General features: G+C 35.9%; 3 protein-coding genes and 1 pseudogene across 4 annotated transcripts; 2 read left to right on the top strand and 2 right to left on the bottom strand.

Moving 5' to 3' along the window:
• Position 1: 1 nt before the first annotated feature.
• Positions 2 to 9,474, bottom strand: LOC145212762 (serine/threonine-protein phosphatase 2A 56 kDa regulatory subunit gamma isoform-like). 2 transcript variants are annotated; one of them, XM_080081010.1, is made up of 16 exons: positions 9,375 to 9,474; positions 9,005 to 9,055; positions 7,850 to 8,018; positions 7,098 to 7,297; positions 6,602 to 6,712; positions 6,145 to 6,237; positions 5,351 to 5,481; positions 5,200 to 5,259; positions 4,554 to 4,662; positions 3,375 to 3,428; positions 3,077 to 3,247; positions 2,624 to 2,751; positions 2,236 to 2,337; positions 2,100 to 2,172; positions 1,580 to 1,747; positions 2 to 1,026 (listed from the first exon to the last, which is right to left on the bottom strand). In XM_080081010.1, the coding sequence occupies exons 1-16, from the start codon at positions 9,411 to 9,413 to the stop codon at positions 895 to 897; spliced, it is 1,791 nt and encodes a 596-aa protein (XP_079937136.1). In that variant the 5' UTR covers positions 9,414 to 9,474; the 3' UTR covers positions 2 to 894. The 2 variants fall into 2 exon arrangements, with proteins under 2 accessions (XP_079937136.1, XP_079937137.1); XM_080081011.1 differs by lacking the exon at positions 9,005 to 9,055.
• Positions 9,475 to 12,894: 3,420 nt separating this feature from the next.
• LOC145212768 (uncharacterized) lies at positions 12,895 to 16,246 on the top strand. Its single transcript, XM_080081019.1, has 9 exons — positions 12,895 to 13,074; positions 13,133 to 13,316; positions 13,370 to 13,494; positions 13,573 to 13,745; positions 13,810 to 14,055; positions 14,546 to 14,700; positions 15,105 to 15,293; positions 15,577 to 15,768; positions 15,978 to 16,246. The coding sequence occupies exons 1-9, from the start codon at positions 13,010 to 13,012 to the stop codon at positions 16,140 to 16,142; spliced, it is 1,494 nt and encodes a 497-aa protein (XP_079937145.1). The 5' UTR covers positions 12,895 to 13,009; the 3' UTR covers positions 16,143 to 16,246.
• A 577-nt stretch (positions 16,247 to 16,823) lies between these two features.
• Positions 16,824 to 18,310, bottom strand: LOC145212772 (phosphatidylserine synthase 2 pseudogene; annotated as a pseudogene).
• A 1,095-nt stretch (positions 18,311 to 19,405) lies between these two features.
• Positions 19,406 to 24,117, top strand: LOC145213060 (uncharacterized). The gene is made up of 10 exons (XM_080081302.1): positions 19,406 to 19,461; positions 19,571 to 19,754; positions 21,898 to 22,025; positions 22,245 to 22,414; positions 22,486 to 22,626; positions 22,865 to 23,019; positions 23,089 to 23,271; positions 23,336 to 23,527; positions 23,683 to 23,877; positions 23,947 to 24,117. Exons 1-10 carry the CDS (start codon positions 19,406 to 19,408, stop codon positions 24,115 to 24,117), a joined length of 1,575 nt encoding a protein of 524 aa, XP_079937428.1.
• The last annotated feature ends 571 nt before the right edge of the window (positions 24,118 to 24,688 follow it).

The following is a 24,688-nucleotide window of genomic DNA, read 5'->3' as shown; positions in this document are numbered from 1 at the left end:
GTAAGATCACAACAGTAGTGTATTTTGCGGGATATTGTGGAACAAAAGATAGATCAGGTTTACGCGCTGGAGGTTGCCTGTACACACGGCACAGACCCAGAACAGAAGCACGTCAATGATATTTGAAAGCGACTGACTGGCCTCAGCAATTCATAGAATGAAACTTGACCACAGCCCAAGAAGACTCATACTATATGTAAAGGCGAAAATCAGCAACCGAAAGAAACAGGGTTGGAACTGTCACAAAGCAAGCGTGTGAAAACCGCATAGGTCCGTTTAGACACTTACAGTTATTGGCATGCATTAGTATACGGCATGTGCACGAATGTACACTTTTTGTGACACCACAGTTGGCGCAGTTACCAGATTCGACCCAAATCTGTGCAGCATTTACATTTTAACTATTCGATACATTACGTACTAATTAGATATGAGGTATCAGTGCTCAGTAGAGGGCATTGATTTCCTAAGCACAACATCAGGTTACTGTAGGTCGCATGTGCAGCAAGTTTGGCGGAATGTCAAGTTCAAGAGACCGTAGAGCTAGACAGGCCGCCACACGCAATGTCAATGACCACAACAACAAGACACATTATCACATGACGACTTGTGGAACTGGCGATACTTACAAACTGGAGGCGGGATTCAACAACACACGAATACGGCGTTTGACACGTTGCTTTGATATGTTGTGGCAAACAAACAGAAACAGACAAACAAAAATCACGCGTGCTCTATAAAGACTGAAAGAAGGTGTGGGGGTCTGAGATTCGAACCCAGGGCAAATAAACCGCTTCGTTTGTACACACATCGCAACAATTATCTATTCTTCAGCGAGGGGCCGCGGACTATGTTATGGGGCGGCAACTGGGAGGTGTGTAGGGGGCGTGGCGCTCAACTGTTTTCGGAGCTGGGAGTCAGGTGATCTTCAGGACGCTTGTATGTGGCGAGAGCTTTGGCTGTGTAGAGATCTTGCGGCAGCTCAGATTTGCGCCGGACCAGAGGAGGACCTTTGTTGGTCTTGATCTGCAAACATTTAAATTAGGCGCAATTTCAGTACTTGCGAGTAAGATTTGCTGCGAATAGTAGTTACCTGTTAGCTATTTATCGACATAGTAGGCAATATCAAAAAGAAAGTGGAAGCTGAAAAAATGACTAGAAACTGGTACATTGAAGAAGCCGTAAACCAGTGTGTGGTTGCACAAAGTGATTTTCGAATTACACCAGCTAGACCAGTTGAAGCAAAAACAAACAAACAGTAGTTTACATATACAGACGTAAAAAAACTTTGACGTAAAAAGGCCAATGTATTTCCCAGAAAACTTGAAACGCAGATCTGTACAAACTGCTTCTAGTAATTTGCAGTTATCTAGGTTGATCGGTGGATATGTTTTCATGCACGCCTAAGGGGGTCACAGAAAGATAAAGATATGCAAATGGACTCAAACAAAGATGTAATTCGAAAATGTTATGACGACCACAAACAAACGGCACGACTTCGCTTGCAAATCTTCTTCGGTAACAGAAAAAAGTTAACGAATATATCTGACGAAATATCAGGTTACAATCAGTCACCCACCTGTTCCATATCTTTTACAACTTCTTCAGAGCGTAGTGTCACCTCACTATCGGTATCCATAGCAACCGGCGGTGGTTGCAAATTGTCGCATTGCATTGATGGCGCGTCACCACTTGCCAGAACACTGTAGTTAGATGCGTTGCTGTTGTTCACTGGGACGTTTTTGGACTGGCAAAAAACAGAAGTTAATATTTACCCTTTGGCGAACAAAATACTGCTTGAAAAAATGTCACATTTTTGCCGAATGAACTTACTAGTGCTTTTGAAAATAGTTCTTGACTAAAAATGTCCACCAGGTTACCATTTTTAAAATAAGATGGACAATATGCAAATATGGTTTATACTGCTATTTTTTAAAATTTAGGTGCTTAAAAATGGATTAACAAGCTAATTGGCTGCGGTATGTATGTATGTATGACTAGTTTAAACTTCATTACTTGTTAAACGTATGAAAGGTTAGAAACTATTTTCATTACCATAACCATCCAACAAAATGGGACTTTGCTTGCAAACAACCTACCAATGGATTTTTTCCAGCCAGATCTTGCAGCTTCTGCCAAAATTCTTCTCGTTCTTTAAGTTTTTGCTTTTCTCTGTTAAAATTAAGCCATGCAAGTTTATTCATGTCAAAACACCAATGTAAAAATATCCTTCACTTTTGTTTGTCCAACTTGTACTTTTGCGTGCATTCGTCAAAAAGTTTTTGGTTCATTTCCATAAAGATCTTCAGTGCATTGTAGATTAAACCATGAATTGTCCTGCAAACAAATGTTTTAATAGAATGATTTATGCTATGACCCACCAAATGATTTCAAGTTGGATAAAACAAGGATAATATGTCTCTTAACAACAAATTGTAGATAAACATGATTTTGCTTTTCTGTCATATAACTAACCACATCACAAATTTAACACAAGAAAATGTATTTGGAAAAATTATGCAAAATTGGTCTTATATTAGGTAGTAAAAGATAAGCGCATTAAATTTGTTCACTACATAAACAGAAAGAAATTTGTGCATAAAAAGCCAAAATATGTGCTTACTTGTTCCAGTGGGTTTTTGAATTTTTATACAATGGAGGAAAGATGATGGGCAAAATAGTTGTAGTGTTGTCACTCACTAAACTCATAATGTACTCGTTGTTCCAATAATACAATGCACGCTCAGCAACCTACACATAGAAAAAGGTAGAACCAAAAAATTGTTAAATTACTCTTTTTTTTATCCATGTTCAAACCAAAACAAATGTAACCTTGAAATAAATTTCTACCTGAAATATAATTTTCTGTTTTAGCAAAAGAAAAATGGCCACAAAAGGTAATTGACAAAAATAATGTGGTAACATACTGGAATAATTGTAAAAATGACTAGTTAATTTTTGCCATATTTTTAAAAAAAATCTGCCAACGTTTGAAGATACTGTCTGACGAAAAACACACAAACCACCCAGATTAAAATCAATAGCAGTACACGTGATAAGCAAACACAGTAGTTACCTGAAAATGTGAGCTTGAGACACACTGAGCCAACTTTTTAAACAGTGGTATCATTATTTTGCCAAACTCTGAGGGTTCAATTACATCCAGTATTTCTTCAAGTTCATTGAGAAACATTACTTCTTTGGGACTGTGAACTTTTGGCCAAAATTTCAACAAACCGTCAATGACCTGTGGGAATTAGATGGCGCAGTGCTGTTACTGGTGAAATGTTTAGGCAATAAGCTTTATACAATATATTTATCATTTTACATATTTCTTATATTTTTCTTTAAAATGAATTACAATTTTTACTTACTGGTTTGGTAAGAGTAGAATCTTTTTCCAGGAACTGCACAACACAGTAGGCAAGCTGCAATGTACAGAGAACGGATGTCATAACTTGTCTTCTCACAATAAAAAAATTGGAAATATGATTACAACAGAACAGCTGACTATTGTAGATCAGTTCCAAACCAAAATATTAAATCAAATATTATTGACAGACTGTTTTAAAGTGTATGGTTTGCTAACAGCTCATGACTTTTACATCATGTTGCATGTTGTGTAATATTGGTACAGGTTACAATCATGGTGGCTGAGGAGCAGACTATTAGTTAAACATAGAAACAAATTGGATTACAATGGAGCTGCGTTATCAGTCAATGCCACTGGCTTTAATGTAAAATCAATTACAGAAAAACACAATTTTAATGCCATTGTGGAAAAAAATGTTGTTTGCCGCTTTAGAACTGCAGATTTAATTCCACAATGTTTCCAGATTTAATCTCTAAAAATTTGCTGCTGAAAATATGTCTAACAAAAGCAAAACAATCTCATTCAAACACACTGGCAACAATGAATGTAACAGTGCAGTTGAACTTAATTACAGGCCCAGTGATGCTAATTATAACCTTGAGTACAAGGCGGGACATGCCACATTATTCATGTTAACACAGGAAGTTAGGCGACCCTTCTTGACCTAAAAATATATCATAATGGTTTTTAAACATTACATGTGTAAGTCAAGTTTGACATAAAACTGTGCAACATGCAGTCTGATAATACACAATTTGGCTGTCTGCTCATTTGTTACCTCACAGAAGCATAAGCTTTTGGGGAAGAGTTCGTTGTTAAAAAGTTGTATGATGACAAAAGAAATCAATTTTGTAAATTTTGCAAAAAAAGTGTAAGGAAAGTTAGAAACAAATGTTTAGTTGGGCTTTTTTGGGTACAAACATATCAGTTTTTGAACTTGTTTGTTTTGTGATTTAACAAGACAACTAAAATAGTAACTCATTCAATCAATATTGTGGCTAAACGAATTAATTTAAAATATTTGTTATAAATGGCATCTTAAAATCCTTGGTTCAACAGTAGAGATTAATGTGTGTTGTGTTTAATAAATGTATACACTTGTTGTTTGCCCATTCTGCGGTAATGTTTCTTCAATTTGGCCCGATTGAAAAGCTACTTGTTGTCAAAACATATCACTAACCTGTGGATGGTAGACGGTAAGGGAACGAGCTTTATGTAATGGAATTAGAACTTGAACAAGGAAAACTTTATGTTCTTCTTTCAGGGGTAAGGCAAAGCCGTTTATGATACTGAAAATAAAAACAAACTAGTTTCAGCATACAACTTAATACAGCAACTAAGATTCAAAAGAACACATAAAAATAAGAAACATTTGGAGCAAAGGATTAAAAATATTCAGTTCTATAAATGTATCTTAGCAACTTAAGTACCCTGGCTGCTGTCACTTTGGATTTACATTGTCACTTGGTAATGGTGATGGCTAACCAGTTTTAATTCAATGAATAGTTTGTGACATAATGTAGGCTCAAGCAAGTGTACACAACAAAAAACATTGTTCTGTAATGGTAATTGATTTTTGACAAGGTTTAATGCCACCAAACGGCAAATTATGATACCATCATATTGTTGTGTCATTAATTTTATGGCTACCAGACTAGCATATATTGCACCAATAGATAACATGCTTTCCTTCAAACAGTTGTGTTGGCAAATGATTAGGTGTCTGTAGAACAAATTTATACATTGTGATTTTGTAAGCACTTGTTTAACTTTATCAGGATGGTTGTTACTTGATTTTATCCACATATTGGACATATCAATCATACCTTCCTAAAATCTCCAAAAGTTCTGCAATTCCATTGTGGCGCTCAGTTTCATAAATAAATCTGCAAAAACAATGCAGTGTGAAATTTCGTTTTTGCAGTAAAATATAGTATATTATCGCATATTAGAATCAACTATCATAAAAATACATACTTGTAAAAAATGTTATTTATATGCTTGCGAATGTGAGCACGAAGGCCCAGAAATTTTCCATAGATTCTGTGCAAAGTAGTTTTTAAAAAGTCTCGTTCTCTTGGGTCTTCACTGTCGAAAAGGTTCAACAACTGCAAGACAATTATTTGTTTCAAACAAAAGCAGCAACAGACTTGATGAACAAGCAAATACAAGCACTGCCTATTACTTTACACCAGTGGTTACCTACTAGCAGTACGCTAGAGCTTTGATTTATGGTAGTACACAAGTAGCTATATGTTATATTTTCTCATTTTAAGTCAGACCCAAAATTGCTACTCAACTGACCCAACTCGTCAGTTGCTGGATTCAGAAACATGCTAGCCCAGTCAAAAAAATTTAATATCACTTCATCTACCCATTCTAACAAGGTTTAGGTGGTACCATTTAGGTGCGTGACCATAAAAGGATGAGAACCACTGCTTAACACCAAATAAGCATGTCAAAAAGGCAAATCAGGGCTTTTGAATAATAATCTACAAATGGATCAACAAAGTCTTATTTACATGAAATATAAACTACATATCATGAGAAAAAATTTGTTCAAAAATTTCTACATAAACACCATTTGTACATACACACCAGATTTTTAATTGCACTCTTTGCTATTTTTAACATCATATTGGTAACCATTTGAATTATAATGCAATGCAACAACATGAAGACATTATTGTATTGTGGTGGAAGTATTGCTTTTTGGCTTGTTTGTATAATATACAAAGTGGCCCTATAAATATGAAAAGCAAATAACACACCTCCAAAACAAACTTCTGGTCAATGAATTTCTTGGCAATGTGTGGTTGGAAATCAGGAGATTCCAAAAAGCGCAGAAAAAACTCGTAGATGAGCTGTAAAAAGTCAAACTCAATAAATAAGCAAGATAAAAGTAAAAGACAGATGTTAGGGTCCAAATTTTGCAGACAATGACCAATTAAAAATGACCTGCATGACATGGATGATGACATGTCAATGGATGATGATGTCATCAACGTTATCATATGTCAATCAACAACATATTTAGCAACTCAACAGCATGCTTCACAGAGTCATTGTCCATTCAACATAGTTAACTGAGCTATTCTCTTAGGCTTTAATGTCTTGAAATGCCAACAGGATGTGCATGGCCAGGCAAGTAATTGTGTCAATCAGGATCTCAACTGCTTTTTCCCAAAATAGATGGTCGGGTTCAATACAATAGTTAAGTTATGTTACCTGAATATGTGGCCATGATGCCTCTAATGTTGGTTCATCTTCTTCTGGGTCAAACTCGGCACCAGATGGGTTGGACGATGGTGGTAATGATCGAAAAGTGTTTACTGCAAACTAAACAAAACAAATCTCTGTAAATAACAAACTTCACAGAGCCAAACTTCTATTATAGTTCCAAATGACACTCTTAAACTTTTATAGGTAACATAATGCCACAACACACATCCTTGCACACATTTTTGTAAAAAGGTCAATAGACCAACATAACAACCTAAAAAAATGAAAAGTTTTTTTGACCAGAATCATGTTTTTTTATGATTGATATTATAATATTACAAGGCAAGCCTTATGTTTCTTTAGCTAGAAGTTTAACAAGTTATTTGTGAACATAAACAGTTTGAGATAATTTTCATCTTGATACATACCAGCTTGTGAACTGTCAACACATATTTTTAACCCAGACAAAAATGCAAACAAAGTTACTATATATATATCTTACCATATGAACAGCTTCTGGATATATCGGCTCAGTTATAACACTTCTGTTGTGTGTTATGTACTCCACCATTTCATTTAAAGCTCCCCGCTTAATTTCTTTCCACTTTAAGTCACTGAGGGGATCTGTGACGAAATCGAACACCACACAACACTGTTGCAGCTTTCTTGTGAAAAGACTCTCAACATCACCTGGGGCAGCATCTTTAACACAAAGGCATAGCTGTTGTCTTGGTAGGACTATACTACATAATGCAATAAAAAATGCTAAATATGTGTAGGTCAGGCACCCAGTAGGTTTACAGAAACTCACATTTATTTCTGAAAAAAATGTTCAGAGAACAAAACAATCTCACTTAAACAATAATATGCACCTGTAATACTTAGTACCGAAATTAACCAGTATTTTTACCTGATAATTTGCTAACCAGGGTTGGCTTGGATCAAATTTTAAATTAGATTAGACGAGAGCAACTAGAATGTAACTATATATTTATTTGAATGTCAAAACAGTGCATAAACTGCGACAAAACAGCTTTGTTAGCAAACCAGTTTTTAGTACACAAAACCTAAGGTTGTGAAATAAAAATCAAACAATCCTGAGAACACGCACACAACAAGAGAACTATTTAGTCTGCACAATAGTTGAATTGATTGATTAATTTTTTAAAAATTAATTTTACACACTACTCGCCTTGCAGTATTCACTGCATAAATATTGTAAAGTTGATTTTACCTTAAATTGCAATGTGTTACCTTTTAGGGCTGGCATTTTTGTAAGCTCCCGATTTTTAGTCACATTAAATCTAGATGAGTTCTGTCTCTTTTCCTTCTTAACCAGTGGAACACCAGGTGCATACTTCACTTTGCTCAATTGAGTAACTGGAGGTCCTGCTGAGTTAGTATGGTGGGGGCCAGGCTTTTTCTGTCATTTGAAATAGGTGGAATTACCATTAATTATTTGTCATTAATTACAGTTCCAGTTTAACAAAACAGAAACATGTTGATATAAAACTATTTGCTGTGATCTTGGTACAGTGAAGCTAATCATGACAATATGTCTCCGAATAATATGGAGTTTTACTGAAAATTGCAGCAAAGCGTGAATAATGATGAATAACAATCACAGTGCAAGGCAATGAAATTTTAACAAACATTTTAATAAATCATACCAAAATTAAGTATTTTAATGCAACATGCATGCACACAAACTAACTAAATGAGAGAATGGAGAGGACATCTAATGCAAAATCTGAAGTATTTTTTCCTCAAACATATATTTTGCTTTTTCAGTCACCTCGGGTTAGCTATAGTTTACATAAATTGAAAAACAGAACATTTGGCATTTGAAATGTAGCAGACATTTAAGCCTAAATATTGATTAGATGCAGCAAGCAGGTTACAGACACTCCATCAGTTTACATGCAATTGGCAGGCAACATGCTGTAAATATATATAAAGGTACTAGCGAATCACCTAGCACAAGCGTGTTTTAAACAATAATTTATTTTACTGAGGATTTTCACTTATTGCAAATTACTGTCAGCCAATTAAGGACCATAAAAATATTACCAATGAATCTCAAAGAATAATTAAACATACCAAAATGAATAGCCTCAAAACAGTGTGAAATGAGGCATTTTGACTTTGTTATTAAGTAATGTGATTACATTACTTCTGGCAACAATGAAGTTGGAAGATGAAAGCAGAGTGGAAATGTTTTTTCACATTTTCATCTGCTGACCTAACAGTTTTTTTTACCATTCCAGTGGCTTTTGTAGAACAGTTTTACAAATAGATAAATTAGTTTCAAGGATTATTTTTTTTTAGGAGAGATTTTGTGCATTAATGAAACATGCATAGAAATATAGAAATAAAACAGAACACAAAGTGCCAATAATAGCAACATACATCATCTTCCTCTTTTGCTTTAGATACATTTGCAGTTGCTTTTGCAACTCCCTGAAAATTAAATGCATTCAGTTCATTGCAAGATTTAGGCATAATTGGGAGCTAACAAGGATTAAAAAGTATACGCAATTATGCAGTAAACCAAGATGCAAGCAACAAAAAATTAACTTAATTTCTACGACAGCAAAATAACTCAATATAAATACATTGATAGAATATCAAATGCAGTATTTTCAAAAAATCCATGATAGTTAAACGTCAAAATTACAATGCAAAAAATTATAATACACATGTTGTTTCATAAAATTGATTTATCAAAGATGTCTCTATATTTGTTTAAATACCCAAAATCGCTCTAGTATAAACTCACCTTTTCAGCTTTTTCCTTTTTTGGTTTTATGTTAGGCATGTTCAAAAATTAATTATTGCTACTACAGTATACTGAAAAATATCCATCAACAATAAGATTAAACTTTCATGGCAAATATTGTTCAGCAATTCTACACCACAAAACCACACATAGCTTTGCTAAATTTATTATACATCTGTTGTGGAGAAATTGTAACCTATAAATTGCCAAAATAAAAAGCCTTTTATTCATGAAATTTAATCACCTTTTAGTCAACATAAAATCTACCAAACATTTAAGGTTGGTTACCAAAAAATAATAATCACAAATTGTAAAAAAGGAAAGCTGGTTTGTGATGTTGTTCTTTACAAAAACACAATTAAACCTGATATGGCAATGGCATTACAGATACACAATTTAATGCTACTTGGACAAAATAATGTAAATGACATCACTATCCATCTGTTACTCTTCACAGGCTACCATATAGCAATATATTACATGTGTTGTCATTTGTAACACAAAGAAGGCGTTGTATGGATATTGCTTTTAAACTCAAGACATGTATGCATTTTTACTTAAGATACTACATCTCATTGCCAAACGTTTTTTGTAGTGATTTACGCAAAGTTCAAGTAAAGTAGATTAGTACTTTTACAAAAATAAAAGTCAAGAACACGACTAGCTTTTTAAACAAAAAGAAAAACAAATGACTGTTTCTTAGGTATTAAATTGAAACTACTTTAGCAGTAGGTGATGCCAAATGGGGCTTACCCATGTACAAGGATAAAGTAATATCCTGCCAATAAATGAAGTTTACATTTCTCCTTACAACCTGGGTAATTTGTACATGTAAAAAAGTGTAGTCAATGCAATTCAGATAGCTCTTTAGAATATATCTACTTGTGGTTATCTGTAAAACCTTGTATTTCATGCAACACAACTAAGTCCTACGGTGCCACATTCCACATTTTGCAAATTATATAAATGAAAATTGGTTAAGTGCACTGAGACAGAATAAATGTCATGGTTGAAATAACATTTCCTGATCACCAATTAAGATATGTAAAAGTATTTATAAACCACGCAAAAACGTTAGTATTCTGTGCGGTCTGATGGTAATACAAACATTTCTTTCTCGAAACCTCACTTAACTTGATAAAACACAAATATTTGCAATATGAGAACATTCAATACAGGTCACAAAATAATATTAGTACTGAACTTAAAAAAGGTACATTTCAAAGTGTTTTTGTACTGCACATACATACATTAGTTTGACACCTTGATATTACAATTAAACTAAAAATCATGAGGTTACAACACCTGGATTAAGAAATATATTTTGAATCACTAGTTTGTTCAAATGACACTGATTAAATGTATGTTTGCTGAATCGGTCCCCCAGTACCATATTAAGGCACAATGCTGCAATGTTCTGACATATTTTTTCAACCATATTTCAGCTTGAGTCCAAGCATGATATCTACAAAACAGAACCTTCAAAAACCAAGAGCTGAAAATCTATTAATGCCAAATGGGAATGCATTGTTCGATGCTCATTTTTTGGCAAACTTAAAAAATGACGATGAATACAAGTGCCAGTTATCATTTTGCAAACGTGCAATGAAAAAAAAAATGATACCGTTTCTTTTTGATGCAAATTTTGCCAGAGACCAGAGAGGTCAGAAACGTATTTTAGTGAAGGTAATACAATTGACGTAAAGCATCAAATCTTATTCGTTATTATTATAGAACAACGTTTTATCGGTTGATGACGTGAAATAACAATGCAATAAAGCTAAACTCTGGCTAGAAACGTTTCTCTTCTGTAATTTATTCCACAAGGGGCGAATCATTAACTTTCTTGTTGCCAAGTGAACCGTGACGGTTAGTGGCAACCCCTGATCCAAAAATATATAAATTTTAGCACATTGTTTCCGCACATCTCCTGAAAATCAATAAAGAATGTCTATAAAAAGTCACCAATTACAAAAACAAATTTCGATTACGTTTTCAAACATATTCCGCAAATCAAGGGTGCTCCTTTTTTGCCGAAGACGAATTCTAAATTTCAAATTTTCTTCATTGTTGGAGACTATTGGAGTTCGGGTTTCTTTCAAAATAAAATGTTCAAGTGAAAGTAAAAGCTAGTCTGTTTAAGTGAGTAAAAGCTATCATTTAGCCTAGGTGGTTGCATTAGACTTCGAAAGCTATCGATACAAAAGTGAATTCCTATTAACCAGGGAGTCAAACCGGAACTGACGATTTCCTAAAAACCCGAACCGGGGTTGAACTCCATATTTTGTTTGAGAACCGGAACCGAACCAGTAAAAATACAGTCTGTATTTACATTTCGTGATTTCTTTTTAAAACAGTGCACTGAAGAAAACGCAAGATAACGGTTATAGGGCGCATCAAAAATAACATCACACTGTAAAAATTCTAGATGATGAATAGACTAGAATTAAATTTAACGAATGAAAATTTGAACCGGTTTAAAAATCGCAAACCGGTTTGGACCGGATAATTTGCCCGAGCCGGAACAAAACCCGAACCCGAAAATATACATGTTTAAAACCTGAAACGAATCCGAACCCCTAAAAACAAAACAAAGTTAACCCGAACCGAACCTCAACCCATATGACCAGTGCCGGATTAACCATTAGGCAAAGTAGGCACTTGCCTACAGGCCAGTCAAAAATCCAGGCCACTTTTCTTTGTGACAATGATTTGGCAACACTGATAATTCTATTTTTTTTAGTTGGCAACCCTGATTTTCGGGACCCTTATAAAAAGTGCCTACAGGCCAGCAGACCTCTAATCCGGCACTGCATATGACAAGCAGTTCGACTCCCTGGTTTCAACCTTGGGAACGGTGCCCTGTGCATTTTCGCTATTGGTATAAGGTTGCGGTCTATTTATTGTCTGCGCAAAAAGCCTTGTGGAGTAGACTAAACGTTCGCCTGCTGGTAAAGCGCGAAACCTATTGTGTGTAGGGGTTTTATTTTCATCTCGCTGCCCTATTCAACAGACCGTTTATTTACCTATTCGACAGAAGGGTAACCTACATTTCGCTATTTTCGTTTTCAATGGACTCTTCTAGAAGCTAAATCATTAAAAAAATTAATAATGTCTCTATTCTTTGTTGTCATGCGTTGGTTGATATCAGAAAGAAATAGCGTTTCAGTGAATCGTATATATTGGGCATTTAAGCGACGTGTTAAACATCTGTTCCGTTGAAAAACTATCGTGTAGGCCTGGCTTATCGAATATCAAATTTCTCGGGCACTCTTTTGTAACCATATAGGCCCATATATAAGTATAACGCTGGGCAGCAATAGGCCACACAACAGTGAAAGAAAGTGGATTGTAGGGATTATAATTTTTCCTGTTCTGTGGATAGGCTATAGGCTAGGTCTTTTTGTCTGGCCAAGTTAAAGGTTATATGTTGTGTTTAGTTGCAGGCTCTGCCTAACGTAGCGCGAAAGAAAGTGGATTATAGGGATTGTAGTTTTACCTGTTCTGTGAATATAGGCAAGGTCTTTTTGTCTGACCAAGTTAAAGGTTATATGTTGTGTTTAGTTGCAGGCTCTGCCTAACGTAGCGCATTTAAGACCGTGACAGTTATTTAACATTTTTCAAGTGAATTAAACATGACCAAGAGAACTACAGTCGATACTTTTTTGATTTGTTCAGTTATCTTCACATTGTTTGTCAGGTGAGTAAGTTTTATTTAAATTTTAGTAAAATGATCAGACGTTTTTTTTTTCGTTTAGAAATCATGCATTGGATGGAACCTTGAGTTCTGGTTTCGTCGGAGAAGATGTCGTGGATGCTTGCATTGAAAAAATAGCTCGACTCAATGTGTTTACAAACGATTTTGAGTTTCTTAAACGCATTGCACTCATAGAAACAAATTACGGCAGCAGCATTCCTAACTTGGAACAAGGAATTTGGCAGGTCTGGTTGTTTGCACAAACTCACTATGTTTTGTAAACGTAGTTTTTAATTAGATATCAAGTCACATTCATGATCAATTAACTGCTTCGACGAACCAAATGGGGTTGGAGCAATTTGTGTCAGCGGCGATTGTTAATTTTGGCAACGATATTGGTAATTTCACCAATAATGATTACAGGTAAGACAAAAACATAAATTTAGACTTTATACTCAGCAGCGACTGACTTGGTTATGTCACAATCGCATATTTATTCAGCATACCACTTCGCTCCGCTTTGGCTGCGCGAATGTACATTCAGCTGATTAAAGGACCAATCGACCTTCCAGCTTCTGTGAAAGATCAAGCTATATGGTGGAGCACATATTACAAACCAACCGGCGATGCTGCAAGTTTCGAAAGCACAACATTGGCAGAAGATAGTGCAACAGGTAAATGCAAAAAAATTAAGAGGTAAAAAATTAAACAGAAGAAAAGTTGATGCGTATTTTACAGCTACCACACCAAGACCACTTGACATATGGTTTATGTTGGATGGCTCAGCGAGCGTTGGAGTAGACAATTTTGAAACTTCTTTGGATTTTATAGTTAATATAACGTCACAAGTAAACCCGGATATCGATAAAGCAAGGGCCGGAGTTTCAGTATTTTCTCTAAATCATTCCACTGCATCCACTTTTAGGTCAAGCTACAGTCAAATGGAATTCAATAACATCGTAAAATCCATCAGCTATCCAGGAAGTTAGTATGTTTCTTCCTTTTTGGTTTACTGCTACAAGACTAAACCAGCCTATATGTCAAATATGCAGGTTTGCCAAATAAAAGTTTTGATTTACGTAACCAAAACCATACAAATTCCTACAATACTCGTCCTCACTTCTCTTACAAACTTATACAGCAAGTTAGAATAATGCCAAGTTTGGTCATCTTTTCTTGTGCTGTAAATAAGTTTACGTTTTATTTTATATTAAAATACAAATCCTGATTGTCAATGAACAAAAAAATAATGAACGCTGCAGCGTGTTAGCATGCTAAAACCAAGGACATAATAAGAACGCAAGTTAAAAAATTCTTTTTAAAAAGAGCATTTATTAAACATAAAAACAATTAAATCTTTTAAGACATCGGCAATCAAAGAACTGGCGTTGTGTATCGACATTAATTTTTTCTCTCCAAAGATGTTGAGCGTTATCAACTTTGCACATATCTACATGTTAACATTTTTCTAAAGACAATACATTTCTGGGATCTGCCTTAACTGAAGTTGCAAGTGTAAACTTTGCCGTTAGTTCTGGGGCAAGTCCAATAGCAGACGGAATTCCTCGCATTGTGGTGGTCCTTACTGATGGTCTCAGCAGGGACGACATAACAAATGCTACAATTCAGGTGTGCTGTTTTGTAACTTAACGAAACGGTGACGTATACCGAAATACCGCAAATACTTGCCGATTGACTTTGGGTTGGAAATACCCCGAACTAAAAGTGTGGCAAAAATACGTACAATATCTACCTCACAAAACACCCGTACCGTACGTTTTAAATCCACTCTTTGAACAATTGTAAAATATGTGAATCACCAAATGTTTGGCGATTTTTTTTACCCGTTACAGTACTCCCCGAAATTCGATGCATTATTGGGCCCTTTTCTATGCATTATTGTGTAATTCATGTAATTTAATATGAAACATACCCTAAAGATAGAGGTAAGATAAGTGTAAGGGAGATTACTAACGCTTTTGTCAATAGACCAAGTTGTGTTACAGTTACATACAAACATTTTGATTGTGAAGGCTCGAAGTGCTGGCATCACAATCTTGGGGATTGGTATAGGAAACGGAATTGACGAGGTTGCCATGAACGACATGGTTGAACAACCGTCTACTAGTCATGCGTTTATTCTCGAAAGCTTCGAACAATCACTGGATGAATTGCAACACTCAGTTTTTCAACGAATTATCAAAACCCCAGCGCAACTACAAGTATGAGTTTTGACCAAATTTGCTACTTTTTGTGTGACAGTTCACTCAGTCAAGCGTTTTTACGTTTGCGTAAAATTATCAAGTGTAAAAATCTGGTTACTTTCTGTTTCTTATAGCACGACATATCTATTTATGCTTTTGCATCAAAGATACTTTTTTTTCTAAACGAAATAAAACATTGAATGATAAAATCATGTTTAAACGTTGCGAAACACGTATGCGCTTAGGTTTTTGCGGAAAGCGCTAAAAGTACCATTTAAACAACACAAAGTTAAACACACAGGTGGGAAGCACTCTAACTACTTCTGTGGCACAAAACCAGCCGTTTTACGCCTCGTATGAAGTGTCACGCAACAATTCCATAACTGTAGAATTCGATGTAAGCTCAAACGGACAAACAGGAGAAGTCTATGTTTCTTCGACAACAAGCAATCCTAACTCCGCTAACTATGATTTCACAGTTTCTATTGCAGAGGTAAATGTATTATATTTATGTACAACGTACTAAAATATTTCCATTTTGCAAAAATTGCAAACCCGTTTGTTGTTAATATGCTGGTTTGGTGTTAATAAGCTCAAGATATCTTGCTGTTTTAAATGCAAATCTATGTGATTTAGTATTACTGCAGGCTAAGCGGTTTGTTTTCACTTGTTTAATTTACTTGTAACCACATCCTTTTTAAGGGTACGACTCCGATAATAGTAAACACCAAAGAACTTTCCACACTAACAGCATCCAAACGGAAGCGGCGTTACCTGCAAACAGAGGATAATGTTATACTTTATCTTACCATTAAATGCACTTCGGCTACAACTCTACACCTTACGATAAGTTCAACAGAATCGTAAAAAGTTGTGTTTACAGAGATTTGTCGTGTTTTTTACGTTGTTTAATTTGACAATGGCGATGAAACCATCGTTTGCTAATAAATATACCGTTTTTGTTCGCTTTATAGTGCTTGCGATTGGGATTGGGTTGAGTCTATAGCCGGTGGTATTTTTTGTTACCAAAATTCAATATTTCAGGTATGTTTGTTGGTTCCCTCGATAACATTTAAAAATACTTGATAAGACGCGAAAACTGTTTAATACGACGCAAGAATTATTTAACACTTTTTCTTGTACCTTTCGCAATCGAGTTTTCACACATACGAACTTGTAACAACGACGGAAACGGGCTGAAAGAATAAACAATACCGCGCGATTTGTTTATTATTAAAAGCTCAATGCAGTTTCAAACAGAATCGTTAAAGTAAGTTTTGGCTTACTATTATTAAAACATGCCTATTAGAACGCTCCTTGAACTTCTAATTGAGCCAATAACCAACAGTGGCTGAGAAGAATTTTGTAATTTTAGATTTTCCATTTATTTTTCTAAAGGGAAGGACACGACACAATTTAAAACACACAAAAAACACAAATGCACAATATTTATGTAGTTTGGAGCTAACATGTTACAAAGAGTATATTACTAAACAGCAAAATTAGAAAAAAAGTGTAGCTAAAAAGCAGAACATGTCGTATGCCGTCTTTTTACAATATGTGACTATCTTCAGATATATTTAATTATTTATGTGCAAATATTAAATTTTTCTCCATATTCCCTGAAGTGCATTCCTACTGTAAAAAATATGATGATGTTGATCATATGCAGGTTTTTTGAAGCTGTTTTTCTTTTTTGTCACACAATTGGGTGAATCAAATAGATTTCTGGCATTGTGCTGATGTTATTGTTTAACTTTAAACGAACCTCGACGTTTATTTTCTTTTTGTTTTGAAAATTTCCAAATTGTGAATGAAATAAAAATGAGAATTAGCACAGCCCATAGCAACTTAATGGGTACTGGAAACGGAAGCAACAGAATGTTTCCGCCAAACTTAACGATAATCAAAAACTCTGTACTAATAATGGCACACATTAACCAAGTTTGCAGGCCAACTTTTTTAGTATTCCCGTGAAGATAAAGATGTATTTCTTTACAAATGACACTTCCCCAGAGGGCATAGGCTAACAGTCTTATTGAACATATTCGATGGTTAGGCGAAATCCAGAGTATAAACTTAAGGTAGAAACCGTTTAATTCTACCAGCAGACTTAATGCAGCTAATGTACAGACAAGCAACCATTTTGACAATTTTGTAGTTGGTCTCCAAGTCAACTTTTGTTTAAAATTACTACCGACAGTATGTATTTCAGGGCGACATGAAGAATTACTCCACAGTTCGTGCCACCTGTATTCCTTTAAAGAAAAATGCTTTAAAAGACGCATTCCAAAATAAATACCTAGCCCGTTGCATATTAGGAAATCCAAAATCCAGTGATCCCACCAGCATTCTGAAAAATTTGGAAGCTGATGTTCCAGTGAGTACTCTATTAGCTCAAAAAGAATGCTCATAAAATTGAGTAACCAAACGTCTCGTACTACTAGAGTTTTGACAAACCATCCCACTAAATGGGAAAGTACAAAAATGTCCATTTTGTCCATTAGATTATGGAATGGTCCATTTGGGTGGCCTGGTTCCCATAAGTCGCACTTTCCACCATACCTTCGAAAGTCTAGCGGTTGATTTAAATTTGGATCAATATATGTCAGCATGAAACGCACATCGGAAACATTTTGAAACAGCACAAAGACAAGAAGAACTTCATACAAAACACAGATGCATAGCATTAGTCGCCAGAATGCTGGATGTGGCCATATAAAGGGTCCGTTTTTTGCGTGCATGAAGCCAAAGACTAGGAAAATCAGAACTGCTAAATAAATCCCTCCTTTGTTGAAGAGCCCAAGGTCGCTGCTTTGTTTATCTGAGAAAACGACATATCCCAGAAACAGAGCTCCAAGAACAAGCGATGGTATTTTGTACTTTGGATGCAGCGATATCTTTGTCTCACCATTTGAAACAGAGCAAGAATCTTGCTTCAATGTACAATTGTGTACCGTTGGTCTTGATACAGGTTCTGATTTTTCCATACTTTTAAACAAACAGTAAACGCATGAACGTTTGCACCAAGACAAACACCTACGAAAACAAACAAAATTTCTGGCAAACAAATTAATAACCAACTATATGAGGACTTATCTGTATATCTATAATAGTCGGGTTGCTATTGTGCGACAACTGTATTTTAATTTCTCTTAACATCTATGGGCGTTCAAAACAGAGCTACATAAAAACGGAAACATAACAAACAATACAGTTTCCTTATAATTTTTATTGGTAAACCGCCAGCCTTTTACGCTTCCGTTGTTTCCACCAACACAGTGTGAGGGATAGTCATATTGGTAATTACGCAACAGATAGGTCATCAAAAACCATTCATTTAGAAGGGACAATTAGGTGATAAATTCAACCATTGGAGTAAATGAATGAAAAGTCTACGCGTCAATAAACACTGCTCTTTCAAGGCAAATTTAGCTTCGGGCATTTGGGTTAAATATAGTACGGGCGTATACATGACTGCTAGTGTTTGTGTTTATCAGACACTTGCTAGGCCCCCCTGATAACATTTTGTCTTGTCGGCTGAGGCGCTTCACACCATATTCCCACATAAAATAGGCTAATCAAGGTTCAAATTGGAAGCTTCATGTGTCAAAAACCCGTAATAATACTAAGTTACATGGAGGAAAAGTTTTCGGATTTTTCAAATGCATCATGGAGATTTAATATTGTGAACAAAAACCTGATTTTATTATGAAATCTATCTACTCCCTTTGCAATCCCTACAATATTTTGTCTCAGTGAAAATTTTATGCCACACCTTTAATCGTTTTGATTTTCATTTAATTCAGTGCCTTTTTTTTCTTAATATTTAAATTTCGGACCAGCATTGACAAATGCCGGTTTGTTCCAGTAACAAAACGATTTATTTCGCAATGACTCAAGCGAAAACATCACATGTCTCTCTCTTTTGAAGACCAATAGCGTGAAAACCGTCCCTTTGCTAGGCAATTAGTGGGTTTGAACGGGATTTTCCAATGGGTTTGTGTGTATGGGTGTGGTGGTAACATATGCATTCAAACCAGATTCCGTGAGTCAATATGTCATTGCAGATGTTGTGAAAGATCCTCTTCTCCATTTCAAACATTTGTCAAAGATTTTTTGTCATAAAAATGTTTTTAAAGTTTGGATTGGTATTCCTTTTATGGAATCTGCTTGAAGTTGTCAGGTAGGAATTTATATTTGCAGAATCACAGACAAATACGAGATATGGTAAATCTATGGTAGATCCCAAGTCAAGTCATTTTCAAAACAGTTTGATTATTAACTTCTTACAGAACACAGTCTGTTGATTTGACTTTGGTGCCTGATGCGAGTGGTGAAGATGTTGTGGATGCATCGATTGCAAAAATTGAAGCACTTAATGTGTTTCCAAATGACTTTGGGTTGCTGAAACGTATTGCTTTGATTGAAACAAATTTTGGAATGGACATTAACAACGCAATGGGTGGTATTTGGGAAGTAGGTGATACTAATTTCAGTTAGAACTATGTTGTTAGTAACGGTCATGGGACGAAATGCATAAACTGGTTTTGGTTTGCTAAACCATGACAACCTCAGGAGGTACGAAGGGGTGCATGGAATGTTTTCAGTAAAATGTGTGTGCGTGGCGAGATCTGCAGTAGGTGGGATATTGGCTACTATGATCACACATGTATGGTGGCCCACAGGTGCAATTCAACAGTTTTTTTTGCAAAAGCATTTCTCTCCAGTATCTTTCCTAAGTTTGTTTTTCCGTACAACAAGTTTTTTGGACGCAAACATTTAAAAATATGTCATCTAACAGTTGAAAGGCCTTTTAATAGCGATTAAAGGCATTGCGGGGGGCTACAGCCGTGCTAAAGTAAAGTATGAAGGCACAGCAATGGTACCAAAATTTCCACGTGTGACTAAGGTCACAGATCGGCTCGACATTTTTTTTGTCGGGGCCCTAATAAAAGCTACTTGACTAACTTTGGCAGTTTAGCGTCTGATTTGATACCAAACCATCCACAATAAATCGACTTCGAAAAATACTGCCGCTTGTGCTGGCGGCATTGTTAATGCCCCATGCTTGTGCTGGCGGCATTGTTAATGCCCCATGCTCTTGCTTATTCTAAGTGTCTTTGAACCCTTTGGAAGTTTTATTATGCTGGTGCCACATACAGTGATGACTCCAAACTACAAACACTGATTTGTGGCAAACAAAGTAAGCCCGAAAGCTAAAATTCTTGTTGTATAGTAGGCGGAAAAACCGATTTGGCGGTGCATTTCAATTTGAAATAAATAAAACTTTTGTTGTAAAAGCTTGAGTGGCATGCGCCCTTTTCCTCATGACAAGTAGCCTACGGCTTTGTCTAATAGTTAATCCAGCCCTGCGGCTGACGAAGATCTGCTAAATGTGTTGGTGGATCGCTGACTGTAACGACATTATGTGTTAGAGCAGGGGTGTCCAACCCTTGGCCCGCAGGAAGTTCTGAGTGGCCCACGTGGTATTTTTTGAAATGACTCATATTGGCAACTTAATCGCCTACGTAATTTATGGGGAACTTTCATTTCTAAAAATTGGCATTTATTGTTTGCACAATGCACATTGTTACGCATCACAATTTCTACATTGTCATATCACTATCTGACTCGTGCTTCAAGAGGCAGTCAGTAATGTTTCTTGGTTCATTGAGATACATCTTGTTTGAGAGACTCGCGCAAAACGCATTTAGCAGTAAAACATCTTCCGCACTCTGCAGTGATATAGATTATGCCAAACAGGAAACAAAAAGCAAGTAACGCTAACAGAACTTTTCAAGAAAGGTTGACATGTGACTTTAAATCCCCTGTAAGATCAGTAATTTCTGACAGCCATATGGAAAAATCACTTCGCATTGCTCCATCGACCATCTCACCGAATATTACCAAACTTGTTAGAGAAAAACAGTGCCAAACTTCACAATGAAATGTCGACGTGTGGGAAAAACTTTGGTGACTTAACTATATCTTGGTGCGTTTATTGTTATTATAACTGTAAACGAGGATAATTCACATTTCTAAGATTAGAATTTTGGTGTGACGATTTTAATTAGAAATTATAAGACAGCTATTCCTAAGATTCCCAATTAGCAGTAACACTCAAGTGGCCCGCGCAATCATTCGTAAACCGTATGTGGCACTTTGGCCAAAAAGGTTGGACACCCCTATGTTAGAGGAACCTTTAAAGTGATAACTATCCACAATTACCATGTTTGTGCGTTGTACCATAAAATTTGACACACCATTCGACCTGGTCCCCAAAAAATTTAAACTACAAAATAGATTTTGCATTGAAAAAAAAATTGTGTGCAAAAATCAATGTTGAATTGTAAATGTTTGCTATGAAAAATTTATGCCTGCAAAAAAACGTTGAATTGCATTGGTGGACTACCGTACACATGTAGGCTATTATCATTCAATTACATTTCCATCTTCGAAATGTATTTTTCTAGCGAGTCGTTTTATTTCACAATTCTAAACCAGCCAAAAATGATACATTGGCATCACTGGCAATGTGTAAGACACGACTACAAATATTTTTTTATCTCCACAGTATTTTATGCAACCGACACCAGATTAATTAGGTTTTGTGTTTTAGATCACACCGAATATTTCATCCCAGTTGTCTGACTCCAGCGTTTTGCTTTCTTTGAATCAATATCTCACACCAGCAAGCATAGAGTTTGGAACAAATATCACTGATCTTTCAAACAACCCCAATTTTAGGTAAAAGAGAATAGAACGACGGACAAGCGTAATGTTTAAGTTATTTGTTTTTGTTAAAAACCTTCCGGATATCAGCTGATTTCTGTCCTGCAACCACACGCTTTTTGAAAAAGTTATATTTCAATTCAGGGGTAAAAACACCCGAAAATAGTTTACCGATTAAACACCAAAACTTACTTTCAATTCATTTCTGCGGAAAAATGGTATGATACTTTTTAGGATTCCGCTTACGTCAGCTTTGGCTGCTCGTCTTTATGTTCAACTGTTGGCTGGTACAAGTGTTCCTGGGCCACTTGACCAACAAGCAAACTGGTGGAATACCTATTACAATCTCACAGGAAATGCACAGAGTTTTCAGGAGCGTGTAACTACTTATGTAACTGCAAATGGTTAGTTTCATGCTGGCTTGAGTTTGTGACCGCTTTAATCAGAACCTAAGTATTTACTTGTATTTATTAAGGTTGCAATGTTTCCAAACTTGACATTTGGTTGTTGGTGGATAGTTCACGCAGTGTTGGACCAAGCAATTTTCGAACAACTTTGCAGTTCGTCGCAAATCTTTCATCCGAGTTTTTCATTGCACCGGACGCTGTTCGCTTTGGTTTCTCAGTGTATTCAGATGATCACAATTTTATTAGTCACTTCAACGAGCACAAAAACAACACTGATTTTTTTTAACAAAGTCCTTGCAACTTCATATTTTGTTGGTTTGTTTGTTTTGTGCATATACTAACAATAAGCAGTCATTGATCTTTATTGCAACATAGCCAGAGGTTGCTTTGAATGCTGCTGTTTATTGTGTTTATTGAAAACAACTAAAACTTTGTTTCGCGACACAGGAGCAACAAGCACTGGAAACGCCATAAATGAAGTTGTGCAAAATGGTTTCAATGAGACATTCGGCCTTAGACCACTCTCAGAAAGAGTTCCTCGCATTTTGATTGTTCTTACTGATGGAGGGAGTTTAGACGAAGTTTTGGCTCCTTCACAAATGGTACGCGTTGCTGCAAAGATTTGTAAATGCCCAAAGGTTAATACGAAAACATTTTGTACCAATTTTTAGGCACGAGCAGATGGAATTATCATCTTTGCTGTTGGGATTGGAAGTGATATCAATCATAATCAACTTAAGGAGATTGCTGGAGTTCCACGCCGAATATTTGAGCTGGACGACTTCAGTCAATTGATAACTGTGCTGAGAGGTGAACTAAACAATGATGCTTGCACGGCATCTGCCGAAATTCCGGTACCATATAATGTTAAACTAAGCTTAGTGACATAGATGACATTCTGCAATCCTTGCTTTCAAGGACAACACAACAGTTGAAGTGAGCGTACCACCTGGAAATACATACTACTCAACCATTCAGCTTCCAAGTAACGGATCAGTTATGATTGAATTCCACGTGCCTCCCGACAGTGGATCAGGGATCGTCTATGTTTCCGGAACCATTGAAAATCCAAGCTCAGCTGTGCATGATTTTTCGGTTGTAATAACACCTGTAAGTTTTAATCAGATAAGTTGATTTGGGAATATGTTTAAAACACAGACAAAACAATGCAATTTATGCGCTAAACGTTTGCACAAATAACAAATGTAGTATTGATGCAACACATTTTAGCTCAACTAAGTTTAACAACTATATCTTTTTAACAGGGAACTACTCCTGTTATTACAATCAATTCCAATGATTTAAACATCAGGTCGATTTTGGAGGAATTTTTTTTAAGATCACGCAGAGAAATTGATGAGACTTCTGGCAGCAAACCTTTGTACATTGCATTAAAATCAACCAGCGACCAACCTCTTGAAGTCGGATTTCGATACACTGGAAGTCCTGTCAGGGCAACTGTAAGTAATTTGGTTTACGACTATTAAGCTAAACAAACATAAAAACTAAATTGTGTAATTTTTTTAAAGGTTGCATCTGCTACTACGAACTTGTCGTTAAACGCAACTGTGGCTATGAGGACTGAAACTACGACGAAGCTGGTATTATCAACTACAACTTGTGCCGCCTCCCGAAGTATCTTGTACCATCTACATCTGATAGTTTTCATGACGTTTACAGCCTTGTTGGCGTCATGCTAAACAAAACTTTTGTAAATAGCTATGGTTGAATGTTTAGTACATGTACATTACTTGAAGTAAAACTAGTTTAGAAGACGTTGAAGAAACTAAAACATGCTAAATATAAGCTGTTGCTGCCAGACATAATATGAACTTTATAGAGGTCAACTGGCAAAAGTATTTTTGTAATCCGTACACCATCAATAAATTGTAAACATCAATGCCCCAGTTATTGCCTTATTGGACGATATTGTCATATACCGCATTGTTCCGGTAGGAAATTATGTTACTTTCATCACTAGGCCGTATCACTATAGAGCAAGAGAGCTTGTTGTGTAGGTGTTTGTTTCGTACTGACGCAGGCAAAAACTTTGCTTGAGTGCCGATAGCATGAAAAACGTTCCTTGTGGTTTATGGTTTTGAACGGGATTTCAAGTGGGTATGGGTGTGATGGCAACAGATTCCTTCAAATCAGATTCAAGGTATTAACACGACATTGCGGATGTCGTAGAAGATTATCTTATCGATTTAAAATACTTTTCCGAGGGATTTTGTAATAAACATGTTTCTGAAGGTTGGATTGGCATTTCCA

This window comes from Phallusia mammillata, chromosome 2, assembly GCF_965637545.1.
Source record: "Phallusia mammillata chromosome 2, kaPhaMamm4.hap1.1, whole genome shotgun sequence".
Taxonomy (NCBI): Eukaryota; Metazoa; Chordata; class Ascidiacea; order Phlebobranchia; family Ascidiidae; genus Phallusia; species Phallusia mammillata.
The sequence above is the reverse complement of the archived record's forward strand: the minus strand, read 5'-3'. Positions and strand labels throughout refer to the sequence as shown.

Coding starts and splice junctions, on each gene's coding strand:
- LOC145212768 (XM_080081019.1), top strand. CDS start 13,010: ATGACCAAGAGAACTACAGTCGATACTTTTTTGATTTGTTCAGTTATC. Junction 13,746..13,809: donor GGCAGAAGATAGTGCAACAG/GTAAATGCAAAA, acceptor CGTATTTTACAG/CTACCACACCAAGACCACTT. Junction 15,294..15,576: donor AAACCCCAGCGCAACTACAA/GTATGAGTTTTG, acceptor TTAAACACACAG/GTGGGAAGCACTCTAACTAC.
- LOC145212762 (XM_080081010.1), bottom strand. CDS start 9,413: ATGCCTAACATAAAACCAAAAAAGGAAAAAGCTGAAAAG. Junction 7,298..7,849: donor AAAAATGCCAGCCCTAAAAG/GTAACACATTGC, acceptor TTTGTGTTAAAG/ATGCTGCCCCAGGTGATGTT. Junction 2,338..2,623: donor TCAAAAACCCACTGGAACAA/GTAAGCACATAT, acceptor ATTTGTTTGCAG/GACAATTCATGGTTTAATCT.
- LOC145213060 (XM_080081302.1), top strand. CDS start 19,406: ATGTTTTTAAAGTTTGGATTGGTATTCCTTTTATGGAATCTGCTTGAA. Junction 19,755..21,897: donor CAATGGGTGGTATTTGGGAA/GTAGGTGATACT, acceptor TTTGTGTTTTAG/ATCACACCGAATATTTCATC. Junction 23,528..23,682: donor TTTCGGTTGTAATAACACCT/GTAAGTTTTAAT, acceptor TCTTTTTAACAG/GGAACTACTCCTGTTATTAC.